At 39.0% G+C, this 15,803-nt stretch overlaps 3 protein-coding genes across 3 annotated transcripts; all 3 read left to right on the top strand.

The window, feature by feature from the left end:
- The first annotated feature begins 3,551 nt into the window (after positions 1-3,551).
- On the top strand, positions 3,552-4,511 carry LOC118696499 (olfactory receptor 6B1-like). The gene has a single exon (XM_036398654.2). The coding sequence runs from the start codon at positions 3,552-3,554 to the stop codon at positions 4,509-4,511; it is 960 nt and encodes a 319-aa protein (XP_036254547.1).
- Positions 4,512-8,232: 3,721 nt separating this feature from the next.
- On the top strand, positions 8,233-9,180 carry LOC118696498 (olfactory receptor 6Y1-like). Its single transcript, XM_036398653.1, has one exon. The coding sequence runs from the start codon at positions 8,233-8,235 to the stop codon at positions 9,178-9,180; it is 948 nt and encodes a 315-aa protein (XP_036254546.1).
- Positions 9,181-13,719: 4,539 nt separating this feature from the next.
- Positions 13,720-14,664, top strand: LOC118696497 (olfactory receptor 12-like). The gene has a single exon (XM_036398651.1). It carries the CDS (start codon positions 13,723-13,725, stop codon positions 14,662-14,664), a length of 942 nt encoding a protein of 313 aa, XP_036254544.1. The 5' UTR covers positions 13,720-13,722.
- Positions 14,665-15,803: the final 1,139 nt, after the last annotated feature.

Here is a 15,803-nt window from a genome sequence, read left to right as displayed (position 1 = left end):
AAAAAAATTAACAAGTAAACAACCAACAGCAGCAGAGCAACACCTTCCATGAGGTTTAGAATAGGCAGTTGAAGTTTCTCTTATTTCTCCTTCTTTCTTTCTTGGTTTCTGTGTCAGCAACCTTGGTAGAAAATTCTTTCAGGGGTAAACATGGATCCTCTTCTCAAACTCCTCCTGGCTCACAGAAGTTGCTGTAAAACCTCTTCCACAATTTAATCTATGGAGAAACTAAAGCACTGATAAGTGAAGAGTTTGACTGGTCAGAGCTCCCCATCATGAGCCACCAGGAAAGTACAAATATCCTGAATTCTGCTCTGATGCCTTGTCACACAGACAGCACTGACTTGGGAGAAGGAAGAAAAAAAATATGAATAGTGCTACAATAGTTAGCACATAAAAAAAATAACAAGCAAACAACCAACAGCAGCAGAGCAACACCTTCCATGAGGTTTAGAAAAAAGAGGGGAAATTGTTCCCTCTAATTCTGTTCCCAGCTCTCTTGGGCTTTGAAGGATAATGTACTGGGAGATATTTTGGCATCCTGGGAAATCTCCTGCTCAGCTGAAGTGACAAAAGCCTGCAGGAACTGTTTGTGCTCTCTGATTCTAACAAAGCAGCCACCAACAAAGCAGCTTCCAGCCACTGGAGAGAAACAGAACAGCACAGGGGTAAGGTTTAGCTAAATGGAGGAGAGAAAAACATAGATATCATCTCTTGTTAGACAAAAAGCCTTTAATTTCTTTTTCTTTAGGTTTGTTAGAGGTGTTTCTTCTCATCTGATCTCACCTGAGCTCTAAGAATTCCAAGATAAGTTATGAGTGTCTTGGAAATGGCATCCCCAGTTTTTATCAGGAATTGGAGCAGGACAAGGGGGAACGGCTTCAAACTGAAAAGGAATGAGTTTAGATTAGATATTGGAATGAAATTCTTCCCTGGGAGGGTGGGCAGGCCCTGGCACAGGGTGCCCAGAGCAGCTGGGGCTGCCCCTGGATCCCTGGCAGTGCCCAAGGCCAGGCTGGATGGGGCTTGGAGCAGCCTGGGCTAGTGGAAGGTGTCCCTGACATGGCAGGGGTGGGTTGGGATGGGCTTCAAAATTATTCCAACCCAAAACCCTCTAGGATTCTCTGATTCTGTGATTTTGTGATTCTGGGATGCTGTGAGCACTTTTCAAGAGAAACGTGGACATGTTTGTTAAAGTGTGAGAGAGAAGAGAGAGGGATTGCTTGGAAAGGAAAGCAGAGCTGGATTTAACAGAATAAAAGACCAGAAATATGGAAATTTCTTATTGTACTGTATGTGCTTTTAAAAATCTTACAACCTCTCTTGAGAGTATAAGTTAAATATAACCTTTCCCTCACTCTGTCTCTGTGTTTTCTATGCAATAGCAGTGCTTCTGAGCATGTTTATGTGGTAAAAAAGGCATTTCTATTCTACTTTCAGTGGACTAGAATGTAAAAAAATCATCATTATTTTTACATTGAAAAGCTTCATTCTTGAAACATGGAAATTTTCTTTCTGTGCCACCTGAGAGTGATCTGTTAGTTGAGGGCAGGAACCTGAAATGCTCCAGTTAATCACCCTTTTAAAATTAAAAGTAGTGTCAGTCAGTTCTGACAGTTTAAATTATTTTAATTTAAAATGAAAGTACTGCCAGTCAATATCCTAAGGTACTTTAAAGTAGATCTGGAATTTTTAAATAGAATGGGGAACTATAATTTTTCTTTTCTCTTTTTGATATCCTTTTGGTTCAGGCACTTTTCAATTATGGTTTGTATTGTACAGCATGCTAAATCACTTAAACTAGGGTTTTCCCTTGTATTGGTTGAATCTCTACTGGCTACACTGGAAAATGAGTTACCTGCCTTTCCTGTCAGAATTTACCACAGCTTAAATCTCATGGAAGGCTGGGAGATGTGAAAGCCATCCTTAGAAATGAAATTGTATTTAGTATTCTGTCACTTGATTATCTGGAAGCAGTGATGCACTTGTAATGAAATAAGTAATTATGTAATCAGATTGATTCTACACAGATTATCCATATGAAAGAGAAAAATCCTAATTTGAAATAAATATTTTGAAACCCAAAGACAAATGAATAATGATATCACAAAAATATATATTTCCTTCTCTTCAGGACATAAATGGATTTTTTTTCTCTTAATGCTTTATATGAAAAATATTTTGTGAATAACAAATACTGAATATCATTCAAGAAAGTCAGATGAGTATTGGATAGGAATGTGCAGGAATAGATAAAAAAAGTTGTTTGAAATCTTCCCTAAGAAGTGGAAATAAGAGGCATAAACATCAAACTTCAGGTATTTTGTGAAAAATTAGGATTAATTCTATCAATTAATGCAAAAGAGAAATGATGGATGGCTACTTTAATTATTGTAGTCTAAAACTATGTAAAAACTGTTATCTGGGGGAGAAGTGGCCTATTTTAGTCAATCCATTGAAAATGAGAGAAATTTTCAGCTGCACAGGTCCTTTCCAATTTCGTAAGAAAACCCCAAATCCATAAATCCCTTAACCCTAGCAAACTTATTGAAAGTGCTCTGTGTGGGAGAACAAACACTTATTTTCTTCTGCAAATATTCAGGAGCAAGGGAGATGTGAAACAGCTCAAGCCAAGTTTGCTGTGCATGAGTGCAGGACTGTGCTTGTCTGCGGGGTAGCTCAAACTGAGATCAAATACACATTTAATAACGTTGTCTCTTCCCCTCTGACTGTGTTTTAAGTGAAGATAAGGTCTGTGAAGAAATCAGTGAAGCCCAAATATTTTCTTGGAGGCAGGATCTGAATCACCAATCCTGCTGTAGGCCACAAAAAAAAATAGAATTCAGAAGTTAAATAATAAGGAATGGTTAAATAATAAGGAATGTCAATTAAATAACTGGTGTGGAATGTCTGGTTAAACTGTGTATTTGAAAGTCAGGCGTGAAGAGGATGCTTGGGGGAGATAATACAAAATGTTCCCTTATTTCTTTCCTTTTGGCTCCTCATACATTCTACTGTATTTGCAGGGATTTTCGTGGCAGGGAGGAATGATGAATCTGACTCCATGTTCTCAGAAGGCTAATTTATTATTATATTATATTATATTATATTATATTATATTATATTATATTATATTATATTATATTATATTATATTATATTATATTATATTATATTATATTATATTATATTATATTATATTATATTATATTATATTATATTATATTATATTATATTATACAGAAAGTATACTTACCAAATGCTAAAAAGATAATAATGAAAACTCATCATTCTTTTTAGAGTCTCGACACAGCTTGGCACTGATTGGCCAATGAGTCAAAACAACTCACACCAGAATTCAATGAAACAATCACCTGTGAGTAAACAATTTCCAAACACATTCCAGATGAGCAAAACACAGGAGAAGCAGATAAAATAATTATTGTTTTCCTTTTTCTCTGAGGCTTCTCAGCTTCTCAGGAGAAAAATGCTGAGCAAAGGGATTTCTTAGAAAATGTAAATACCACAACATTCCATGTCTTCAAGGTCATCATGGCACAAGAAAATGATACCCACATCCATGAGTTCATCCTCCTGGGATTCCCCACCAGCAGAGAGCTGCAGGCTGTGCTGTTTGTCATTTTCCTGGCTGTGTATTTGCTGACTGTCACCGAGAACATGGTCATCATCACTCTGATCATCACCCACCCCCAGCTCCACAAGCCCATGTACTTTTTCCTGGGCCACCTCGCTTTCCTTGAGGCCTGCTACATCTCAGTCACCGTTCCCAAGCTGCTGCTCACCTTGGTGGTGAGGAACAAGAACATTTCCCTCATGAGCTGCATGGCCCAGCTGTACTTTTTCATCGCCCTGGTGTGCACTGAGTGTGTCCTGCTGGCCGCCATGGCCTACGACCGCTACGTGGCCATCTGCGCCCCGCTGCACTACGCCCTTGCCATGGGCCACAGGGCCTGCCTGCAGCTGGCCGCGGCCTCCTGGCTGCTTGGCTTCCTCATAGCTGTGCTCAAGGTCTCCTTCATTTCCCAGCTCTCCTTCTGTGGGCCTGGGGTCATCAACCACTTCTTCTGTGACATCAGCCCGCTGCTCAACCTCTCGTGCGCCCAGCGGCACCTTGCCGAGACGGTGGATTTCATCTCGGCCTTGTTTACTTTGTTGATCCCCCTCTCTGTCATCATTGTTTCTTACACCTGCATAATCAGAACTGTTTTGCTCATCCCCAAGGCTCAGAACAGGAAGAAAGCCTTCTCCACATGTGCTTCTCACCTGGCTGTGGTCATCATTTTCTTCTCAGCCACTCTGTTCATGTACGCTCGGCCCAGGAGCGCAGGCTCCAGGGATCTCAACAAGCTGGTTTCCATCATTTACACCATTGTCACCCCAATGCTAAACCCATGCATTTACTGCCTGAGGAACCAGGAGGTGAAGGACACTTTACTGAAGGTCTTGTTTAGCAGGACTGCTCTCTCCAGAGTTTCTGCCTCTGATCACTAATGAATGCTTGGGAGATGATCTTCCAGCTGAATGTGTCTGAATCCTATGAAAACCTAGTAAGATTTTTACTTTGACAGAAAGGGTTATTGGTTATTGGAGTTAATCTGCATGTTCAGCTAAAATCTCTGAATCTATGTGAATGTAAAAGGTTTTTCTAACTGAACACATCACTCATCATTCCCAAGGAGTGGAAAAGGCAATAAACATAATTGTCTTCTCTGAATGTATTTTTTGGGTATGCATCAAAGAATAAAATTGCATTCTGACCTTGATTCAACTGAATATGAAACTAGGATTCAAGAACTTGAGACACCAAATAAATAGTTATGTCAACTTTCTTCATGGGAACGAGGATGGGAACTTCAGTAATTCAGATAAAACCAGTCACTTTAGATAGCTGTGATAGGAGACCATGAACCACCACAGAGAAGTTTCTTCTTCATTAACTTCAAATGAAACTTTGGGAAGTAGCTCAGATTCAGAAACCAAACATTTATGTTTGGGGAAGAGAGTTAATTTGCACCATTCAATTTCCATTTTAAATGCTAAATGAGCCTCCTGATTTTTAAATGTTATTTTCCTGTGGTCCTTCTACATTACTTAAGGAAATATAAGCACTGAGAGAACAATCAGTTGCCTAAACACAGATCTTTCCTAAAGGAACATTCAAAGGAGAGGGTCAGGAAGAATGTGAAGGTAATTTAACACACAGACACAAAATCTTGCGCCAGCAGGCCTGATGGTAAATGATCCTGGGCTCTGTTTGTTACCCAGGATTACATCAACATTACTGTGTCCAGTTTGGCACTTCCCTCTAGGAGAAGGACAAAATGGACATTCCAGCAGAGAGTTACCAAATGACAGAAGGGTGGGAGCACACCCAGAGACAGATGGGAGCAGTTTTTTAAGTCTGGAAAAGATCATGTTGAGGAGGTTTTTAGCTGCAGTCTGCCACCACCTGAAGAGGGTTAGAGAGGAGGTAGAGGCAATTCTTAATTGGGCATGACTGAAAAGACAAAAGCAACAGGAACTTGTTCCAACAAATTAAATTTAGATAAGATAGAGTGATGAAGCACCACAACACAGCCCCAGAAAGGTCATGAAATCTCTGAGCTTTGCAAAGCTTGACTTCACAAGTCCCTGAAAAACCTGACCACCCTGAAATATGTTTGTGACAGCAGAGTCAGTTAAAATATTCTGGAATTAAAGCTGTTTTTCCAACCCAAGTTTTTGTATGATTCTTTGATCTGGATGTTAAGTGGAAAAGTCTGTGGCACCTCAAACTGCAACAGAAATGGATGTTTAGGGAAGTGAATTTGGCTGTAGGTACCCACAGAGCAGATTTCAACATTAAGCAATGTGTTCAATTCTATCCAGGGAATGGATCCATGTCACTCTTCACTGGGGAGCCAAGAGCTGGGTGCACTATTCCACATGTGAATATATTTATAATTTATATTTTTATAGCACAACTCTGCCCATGTCTCTGTTACATCAGCTGTGCCTTGGTCTAGCTGAGAGCTGAAAATGTCAGAGGTACTAAAATCTCTCAGAGAAGCTGTTTAAGCACTGCCCTGACCTCACATCTAATGGCCTAAATAGCAGCTACTGAGTTGCAAATCATTGTTTTTATCCCCTTTTATAGCTTGTCACTGTTAGACCACAGCACAGCCTCCAAAACCCCATACTGAGCAAACTCAGTAACTTCTTTTCATGCTTCACATACCCTGAGTCATATCTTCACATCCTGGCAGGCCTTGGTAAGCACCTCTCTAGTTCATCCACATTTTCCTTGAATTGCAGGGATCCCAAAATTGATCCATGGTAGCTGGACCCTCACCAGCCTCACAGAAATGAGGTAAGAACTAACACTACTCTCCCTTCTCCATGCACTGACATTATTTTAAAGTTGTCTTCTTCATGAGATGCCCTTACATTCCTGAGCATGCACATGTGGCTTTGGCCAGAAGTTAGAATTCAGCAGCACACCATAGGGTATGTCAAATGTCACTAGATTCTTACATGTTTGCAAAATAAATCAAACTATGCCCCAACAGCCAAATAACTTCTGTAATTCCAGCTCTCCTAGATGTTAAACTCCCAATATTCTCACTGTATGAATGTAATTTTAGTCATGGTTCTGGCTTAAGGAAGATATCTAATTAATATGAGACCAAGTGGAGGGAGATTTTACAAACAGCTGCTCCCCCCTGGCAGCATGGAGGGGACCACATCAGGTTTTGTACTCTTCATGCTACAGAGTCCTGCAGCAGCTCCTCAGCTCTGTTTGGGAGGCAGCTGACCTCATCAGGGGACAGATCAATGTTAACTCTGATCCTCCCTTTGCTCTGAACATATTTGCAGTGTATTATAAAATTCAGAAAATGCATAACTTGGCTATTTGTGTCTCTGAAGATTGTACACATAACTCCAGTGTGGGTGAAACTACACTTATCCAAAATCACTCACTCCAAATGTGATTATCAGTTAAGGTCACTGATTTAGATTTGGGCACTAAAATATTTTTCTAGGTTACGTTTTGGTAAAAGACTGCCATATCCTCTGCCTCAGGGTGTGTTTTTACTTTCCTCTGCCCTATAAAAATGAGCAGACAACAGCTGCTATTCTTTCATTGTTCAGTGTCTCAGGAAAAAAGCCTTCAGAGTTTCTTCTGCTCTGCATGGAATCACAGAGGAAACAATAACATCCCTCCTCTTTCTGTGATTGCTTCCATTGGGAGGCTACTACAATTTCTGAATCAGACCTCCTGAGACACCACAGGTAAATAAAGAGTTGATTTCTCTGTGCTGGTATAAATCACAGCACTGACATATCAGTCCACATCCAGCTGTACCCTACTGATCACATTCTGCAGGACCACTGGATTCCCACTACAGAAGGTTGAGAACAGTTTTGGTTTTAGCAGCACAGGCTGAGCCACTCTTCTTTTTGAAGGATTAATCTGAGTTAGCTGCAAACAAACCAGACCTAGAATTGGAATTTGCTTGCACTTATGCTGTATCTGAGATCTCTGTGTACCATCTCAATAGATTTGTGTAGATGTAAGTGTGCTCAGAGCCAGATACAGAAACCTCTAGTGGGCTCCTTAAGGTGTGTTTGGAGAGGTTTTTTATTTTAAAAATGAATATAGCCTTGTGGTGCTTCACACTTCTCTTAGAGTTCCTGGAAAATATAAAATATAACTTTAGAAATGCTTAGATGTAGAAACTAAAGCATTGGAAATGTGAATGTCTTTCTATAAGCTCATGACCTGTCACTTCTTTATACTGGATGAAAAATATATTAGCATCAGTCATTATTTGTCTAAGGTGAGATTTGCAATGTATATTTATCTCCATGAAATGTAAATTTGTAATGTATATTTATCTCCATGAAATGTAAATTTAAAAGCATGCTTTAATTTCTAAAATGAAAAATTCTGCATTGAGCACATAAATTTCACAAAGTTTTGTAATGTATATTTATCTCCACGAAATGTAAATTAAAAAGGATGCTTTAATTTTTAAAATGAAACATTCTGAATTGAACAGATAAATTTCACAAAGTTCATTTCTAAAAACCCAGCCAAAAAAAATATGACTGAGCTTTTGCAGAGTCTTTAAGTGGTTGTGTAACTTATGGCTATGAATTTAAGCCTGGTAGTCAGGTGTCATTGTATCAATTTATTGCAGGTGGATAAGGTTCATCTTTCTTCTGCAGAATGGGTGGGAGGAATGAAACCAAAGTCCCGTATTTCATTCTCCTGGGTTTTCCAACCACTGGTGAACTGCAGCTGCTTCTCTTCTCTGCTTTACTTCTGGCTTATTTATTAACTGTGTTGGAAAACTTCCTTATCATTCTCGCCATCCGAAATAACCACAGCCTGCAAAAACCCATGTATTTCTTCCTAGGGAATCTGTCTTTCTTAGAGATCTGCTATGTCTCTGTCATTGAGCCAAAGATGATCACAGATGTCCTGTCTCGTGACAAAAGGATTTCATTCCAGGGCTGCATGGCACAGCTGCATTTCTTTGTGACTCTTGTTTGCACTGAGTATGTTCTGCTGGCCGCGATGGCCTACGATCGCCTTGTGGCCATCTGCAAACCCCTCAGGTACCCCCTCATCATGAGCCACAAGCTCTGTGCTCAGCTGGTGGCTGCCTGCTGGGTGTGTGGTTTGACCACCTCCTCCATCAAGCTGAGCTTTATAGCCAGACTCTCATTCTGTGATGTGGACAAAATCAATCATTATTTCTGCGACATTTCCCCCCTCCTGAACATCTCCTGCAGCGATTCCTCTTTGGCCGAGCTCGTGGACTTCACCTTGGCTCTGCTGGTCATCCTGCTGCCTCTGTGCACTGTGCTGGCCTCCTACATCTGCATCCTGATCACTGTGCTGAAGATTCCTTCTTCCCAGGGGAGGCAAAAGGCTTTTTCCACCTGCAGCTCCCACCTGGCCGTGGTGATTTTGTTCTACTCCACCACTCTTTTCACCTACGCCCACCCCAAGCTCATGTACACCTATCGTGCCAACAAGCTGGTGTCAGTCCTGTACACGGTGGTTGTGCCACTTCTGAATCCTCTCATATATTGCCTTAGAAACAAGGAAGTCAGGGTTGCCACGAGGAAGACTTTTACTTGCAGAAGAGACACCAAAGAAATCAACTGAAGAGTCCCACAGAAGGGGCTTTGCTCATGAAGATCCCCTGGGAGCGCTGAGGAGATGAAGTCAGGAGGTCCAAACTTTAATTCATGCAACCACTGCTCATATTTCTTGAACTAAACCTTGATATATTTATGTATATACTATGGTTTTGACATGAGGTGTGGGGGTTTGGGGTTTTTTTGCTTGTTTTCCCCCTAAGAATCTATGCTGTCACCCTTTCTTAAAAGTCTCCAGCTGAATGACTGCTCTGTTTTTAAAGGTGTTTGGAAATGCTGGAAAATAAAGCCCAGATTTGTTTGCTCTAGATGGAATAGAGTCCAGAAAACACTGTAAAATGCATGTGAAAATCAGCTAGATGTGATTAATTTAGTCCAAGATATTGTGATTATCCCTTGAGAGAGATAGGCAGCAGAAAAGGATGGATAATTGTAACATTCTTAGATTCCTGGTGTAGGATAAAAGGGACCATCCTCTGAAGAAGAAAATGTTTCTGATATGGCATTAGAGAAGGTATAATGTGAATATTCACATGGTGCAGCTGCACTGTCACTTGGCCTCTGTCTCAGCTCCACAACTCCTTCATGAGTTTTTAATTGAAATTTTGCAAGGTTTGAAGTTCCTTGAATGCAGTGATTTCTTTACACACATTGACTGGTTTTAAAGCACTGATCTGAAGTGATTGTTTTGAAATAATGTCAGGGAAATCCTTCAAATACACTGTGAAGAGGATTATCATCCAATTATTATGGGGTTTATGTAAACTATTAATAATATTCTTAGATAACCTGAAACAAATAATTCATAACCTATTCAACAGGGGTTCCTTAGGGAAGGAGAGAATACAGAAAAGTCTTACACAAACCTTTTGAGAATGCAAGTTCCCTCTTGCATCTAGGCTTATTTCTGGAAGTTTTCCTAATAAACACTTTCACAAAGTCAAGCACCTTTAAAATACTGCAAATAAGTCACTACCCACAAGTAAAGAAGGTAAAACTAAGTCCAATCTCAGCTTTTGAGAAACTTTCCTTTTCTCTTAATCTCACTGTCTGCCTGCAGATAAGATATACTGATAGGAATGTATGCAAATGTGAGATAGTCTTGGTTTAGAAGACACTGATCAATTTTCAGTCACAAAATTTGGGAAGCCATTATATCAAGAACAGGAACATCTATTTCATGCAGATTTATTTAAAACCACATGCCAAAACAAAGAAAATTTAATGTAGTTTGCTGTAACTAAACGTGACACTCCTGTGCTGAGAAGAAGGCGAGTTTGCTTTTTGAAAAGCAGCCATGTCCTGGGGTGTGTGAGATACCCAAACAGGAGCTGGGAGAGGTTTTTCCCTTCCTGGGGTGATTGCTGACCCCAGAGCAGGGTTCCCTTAGAGGCTGGGCCCTCGCCTGGACCAGACTCCTCAGTTTCAGAGGTGAGTGCACTCCTGGAGTCAGAGAAGAGAACACATTGTGTGAAAACTTGCTTTTGTTCAGAGAAAAGAAGCATTATTGCCTGGGGAGAAGGCAAGGGTGTCTGTTCTATTTTGATAATCTGGAAGAGCTTTTACAGTGACTTCTGTGAGCCAGAGAGCAGTTTGATGAGAGGATCCATGTTTACCCCTGAAAGAATTTCCTACCAAGGTCCTTGACAGAGAAACCAAGAAAGAAAGCAGGAAAAATAAGAGAAACATCAACTGCCTGTACCAATGAGCACTTTGTTTGTCTCTGGTGACCAATGAGGAAAGTGTAAACTTATGAGCTTGGTAAGAATGTATAAAAAACATGCAGGCTATAATAAAACCAGTTTTAGAAGCCTTCTGAAAATGGAGTGTGTGGCTTTGTGTTGTCTCTGTCTCAACTACAACACAAGGAAGCAGATTCTAATGGTTAATGAGGTCTTGATTAGGTCCACAGTGTTTTGTTTAGCAGAAAAAAAAAATCTACAAGGGGCAGGAAGGGTTCTGCATAAGAAGCAGGGAAAAAAGTAGGGGCAGAAGACACACAGAAACAGCTTTACACTTTATGGTTTGTGTTTGTTATTTTATTCCTTATATTTTTCTTATTTTGCAGGCAAAGGAAAATGGCACAAGGGAAAAATATCTCATTTGAGATTTCAGATGTTTGCTGTGAAGGTCCAGGACTCTGGAAACTGAATCCCTGGTGTTTTTTATGTACACTTATTAAAGTATATATAAGCAACATGCTAAGGAGAATGCTCTTAGAAGCAGTCAGAGGAAAGGCCAGTGATGTATTGGTTACAAGAGAAAAATCAGCTGAGTAGAAAAAATGTTCAGTATTTTTTGGCAATGTGTTCAAGAAACCTGAATTCCAAAAAAAACCAAACCTGGCTTTAATAACTGTACTGTGAGGTATGTGTGTATTGTGGTGTGTGAAATCTGAGCTTTGCTTTGTTGATTGTGGTGACAGAACTGGATTAAGAGTTTCTGCTTGCTCTTTCTTTCATTATATAGAATGTAGTAATCAGGGCTTATGTATACAGTTAGCTCTTCTGGAAATTAAGCACATTATCAGGAAGCCAGTTTTTAATGTGTCTGCATTCTAGACTTTCTGTTTGATCAATCAAGGGGCAGACAGATCCAGAGACTTCTCAGGTGAATCAAAAATCTTCCTTTCTCACTGGCTAAAAAGTATCTCCAGCATCTTCATTCTTAGCTGAGGTGTTTGTTACTCTCTTTAAAAAAGCATTTTCTTCAAGCAGTAGTAATTGTTATTTCAACACAGCAATTTTGGATAGGATGTAGGATATCCTTCAATGGACAATATGCTTGATTTCTATGAAATTATATTTCATAAGTTTACATCTACTACATTTAAACCATTGACACTTACACATAAAACCAGAACAAAAATAAGAATTTAAAACTAAGGTCAATGACATAAGCCAAGACCACACATCTGTTAAATGGCTGACCATAATGACACAGGATTTTGATGTTTTCTTTTACATTATTGTGGACAAAAGTATCTCTTTCTTTCTTATTCTCTTCTGGCTGGCTTTATTAATTTTTTTATCAAAAACAGCTACTTCTCAGGGACAGTTTTTCCCCTGTTTTGAAGAGGCATTAGAAGAATCACAATGTGGATGCATCTATTTCTCTCTTTTGACAATATGGGAAGCTTTAGGGATTGTGAAAGTTGTGGACAACAAGCTTGAAAAGGCTTTGACTGGATACTTGACCTGACTGCCTAAACCTGAGCTCTCTGCACACAAAAATCCCCAGGAAAAGTAGCAAAAATACTTGATGAGCAAGGTTACACAAAAAAAAAATCTTTCTCCAAATTTATTTCCCTTTCCTAAGACTCGTGGGTAAATAAGAACAAAGGATTAAATAGAACAAAGGATTAAATATATTAAATACCTTCTGAGGGTACCTAGAGGTGAGGCTGCATTTCAAGGACCATGGAGGGATAGCTGGAGAAATTGTTAAAAATTAATTCGATGCTTTTAAAAGATTAGGTACATGCTGGTTAAGAAAAAGGATCTAATGGAAATGACAGCAAAGCAAATAAAATATCATTTCTGTCACTCAGCTTTTTAGAAAATAATAGAGTTGGAATTTTTTAAAACAATTATCTACATTAAAACATTTCTTGTCTCATATTTTCAATTGTTTTGCATCATCTGAAGTAGCATTTTTCCTTGTTCTTTTGTTTAGGGGAGAATAATCTTGTGGGTTAGTTGCAATCTTAGGGTGAATTTTTTTTCTGCCAGTTTAATCTGAAATAGGTCTTCAACTGTAGCATGAAATGTCTGTTCCTAGTTGGTTGTAAAGTTTATTAAATTAAAATAGGTTGGATAAGCTGCATGCAGAATGTTTCTTTATATTGAAGATAATATTATAGGATTATTAGCATACAAATTACCCTGTAATAGTTGACAAAAATCTGCAGATATGATATATCAATAAATTTTATACTTTTTCCCATATCCCATTTAATTTATTAATTAATAATTATTTTATAATAATATAAATAGAATATAATTAATATATTATGGTATATACTATATAAAATATATTACATTGTACATCAATCATAACTATTATAACAATATTGATATATATTAATTTGTTATTTATATTATTACTAATATGAACGCTGATATTAATATCCTCTATATTATTTTAATTAATTATATCTAATTAATAATTTTAATATTATAGCTATAGATATTATTTACATTATATTAATATTTTAAATACTAAAATGTTATTTTATATTATTTTGTATAATTAATACATATAATTTATAATGAGCATTAATTTTATTATATTTCTTATGTTTCATATATCATATATATATTGATATCACATATTGAGATATATATTGATATAATATATATTGATATCATATGTATTGATATCATATGTATTGATATCACATATTGAGATATATATTGATATATATTGATATCATATGTATTGATATCATATATAATGATATCATATATTGTTGTCTTCTCATACAATTGCTTCTCCAGGCAAACTATCTGCAATCCACTGCATCCTCACTTCCTTTTGGAAAGCAAAGATGGAAAACCACACCAGGATAAGTGAGTTCATTTTGGTGGGGTTCAAATCCCACCCAGGATCCCAAGTCCTTCTCTCAGTTCTCTTCTCCACAATGTACTTTGTCACTGTGGTGGGAAACATCTGCATGATCCTCATCATCAGGATGGACCCCAACCTTCACAGCCCAATGTATTTCTTCCTGGAGAACCTGTCCACCTTGGACATCTGTTATTCCTCTGTCATCACTCCCAGGGCAGCACTGGCATTCTTGCTGGGCAGAAGGAGCATTTCCTACGTTGGCTGTGCTTCCCAAATGTTCTTCTTCTCTCTCTTTGGCACAACAGAAGCTTTTTTCCTGGCTGTGATGGCTTACGATCGCTTCACTGCCGTCTGCAACCCACTGCTCTACCAGGTCATCATGAGCAGGAGGCTTTGTGTGCTCATGGTGGTGGGCTCTTATCTGTCAGGCTGCATCAACTGCACCATCCAGACAGGCTTCACCTTCAGTCTGTCCTTCTGTGGGCACAGGGAAATAAATCACTTCTTCTGTGAAGTTGCTGCAGTGATCCACACCTCCTGCTCCAACACCCTTGTCAATGAGCTCGTAATGCTGGCTGTGTGTGGACCAATAATTGTGGGCACTGCCCTGGTGGTTTTTGTCTCCTATGGTTATATCCTCGCCACAATCATCCAAATGCCTTCAGCTGAAGGCAGGCACAAGGCCTTCTCCACCTGCTCTTCTCACATGGTGACAATCTGCTTGTTCTTTGGGACAGTGTTCTTCATGTACGCTCAGCCTGGAGCTGCATTCTCACCCAGCAAGAGCAACATCATCTCCATCTTCTACACTGTGGTTATTCCCATGCTGAACCCTTTCATTTACACCCTCCGAAACAGGGAGGTAAAAGGGGCTCTGAAAAAACAGTTTAAAAGAAAAGGGTTTTTTAAGCACCTTTCCTGAAGTCGAGAATGAGCACGATGTCCAATTTGTAAAATAAAGGACATCAGGACCTGAATGTAAAATAAAGGACAGGATGTAAGATAAAGGACATCAGGACCTGCTTTCAAGAGTCTTTTGTGTTTCTAGATGGTCAGTAAAAGCAGGATATATAAACAAATCTATGAGACTCTATTGATTGTTATTTCAACTAAACAATTCTGATAGGATATCCTTCAACGGGCAATATGTTTGATTTCTATGAAATTATTTCATACGTTTACATCTATTCCACTTAAATCATTGGTGCTTACACATAAAACCAGAATAAAAATAAGAATTTAAAAGTAAGGTCAATTAAGTAAGTCAAGACCATACATCTGTTAAATGGCTGATCACAGTGACACAGGATTTTGACATTTTCTTTTACATTACTGTGAACAAAAGTATCTCTTTTTTTCTTATTCTTCTCTGGCTAGCTTTATTCCTTTTCTAGAGCAGATGATAGTGAGGTTTCATTTAACCATAATTAGACATTTACAATCCATCTGATCTATAATTTAGGGGCCTCTTATAGCCATTCAAAAGATACCAGCATTTTAAAGCCATAATTAACACGATGGGTTGGACAATTTGAAGAGTACCCAAGTGTACTGAACATGTAAAATAGGACACAAACTCAGATTCTGGCAGCAGAATCTGCTGCCACACCTAAGTGTACTGAACATGTAAAAATAGGACACAAACTCAGATTCTGGCACTTATTTCTGGCACACAGCCAGTTCAGGTGGAGGCATTCTCACTCTGAACATCCACAGCTAAATTAAGTCAGAGAAGGGTGAAGCACAGAGATGTGCCTTCCTGTGCAAATAACTCTTACATATCAAATTTCCAGGCTGGCTCCTTGCAGAAAACCCATTTCTTCTTCTCCTAACCACAGGACATGGCACCTTCATAGAGCTGGTGGCCAGAGGGATAAGGAGAGCTGTGGTTGCTTAGTGAAGCAAGGGAGACACCACTCCTGGAAGTGCCCAAAAAGAAACTGGACATGGCACTTGGTGCCATGATTTAGCTCATGGTGGTGTTCAGTCAAACACAACAATCCTGGAGGTCTTTTCCAACCTTAATGGTTCTGTGAGTGAGTGACAGACTGGGGCTGGGGG

This window comes from Molothrus ater, chromosome 27 (assembly GCF_012460135.2).
Source record: "Molothrus ater isolate BHLD 08-10-18 breed brown headed cowbird chromosome 27, BPBGC_Mater_1.1, whole genome shotgun sequence".
Lineage (NCBI taxonomy): Eukaryota > Metazoa > Chordata > Aves > Passeriformes > Icteridae > Molothrus > Molothrus ater.
This window is presented reverse-complemented; position numbering and strand designations above follow the sequence as displayed.

Coding starts and splice junctions, on each gene's coding strand:
- LOC118696499 (XM_036398654.2), top strand. CDS start 3,552: ATGGCACAAGAAAATGATACCCACATCCATGAGTTCATCCTCCTGGGA.
- LOC118696498 (XM_036398653.1), top strand. CDS start 8,233: ATGGGTGGGAGGAATGAAACCAAAGTCCCGTATTTCATTCTCCTGGGT.
- LOC118696497 (XM_036398651.1), top strand. CDS start 13,723: ATGGAAAACCACACCAGGATAAGTGAGTTCATTTTGGTGGGGTTCAAA.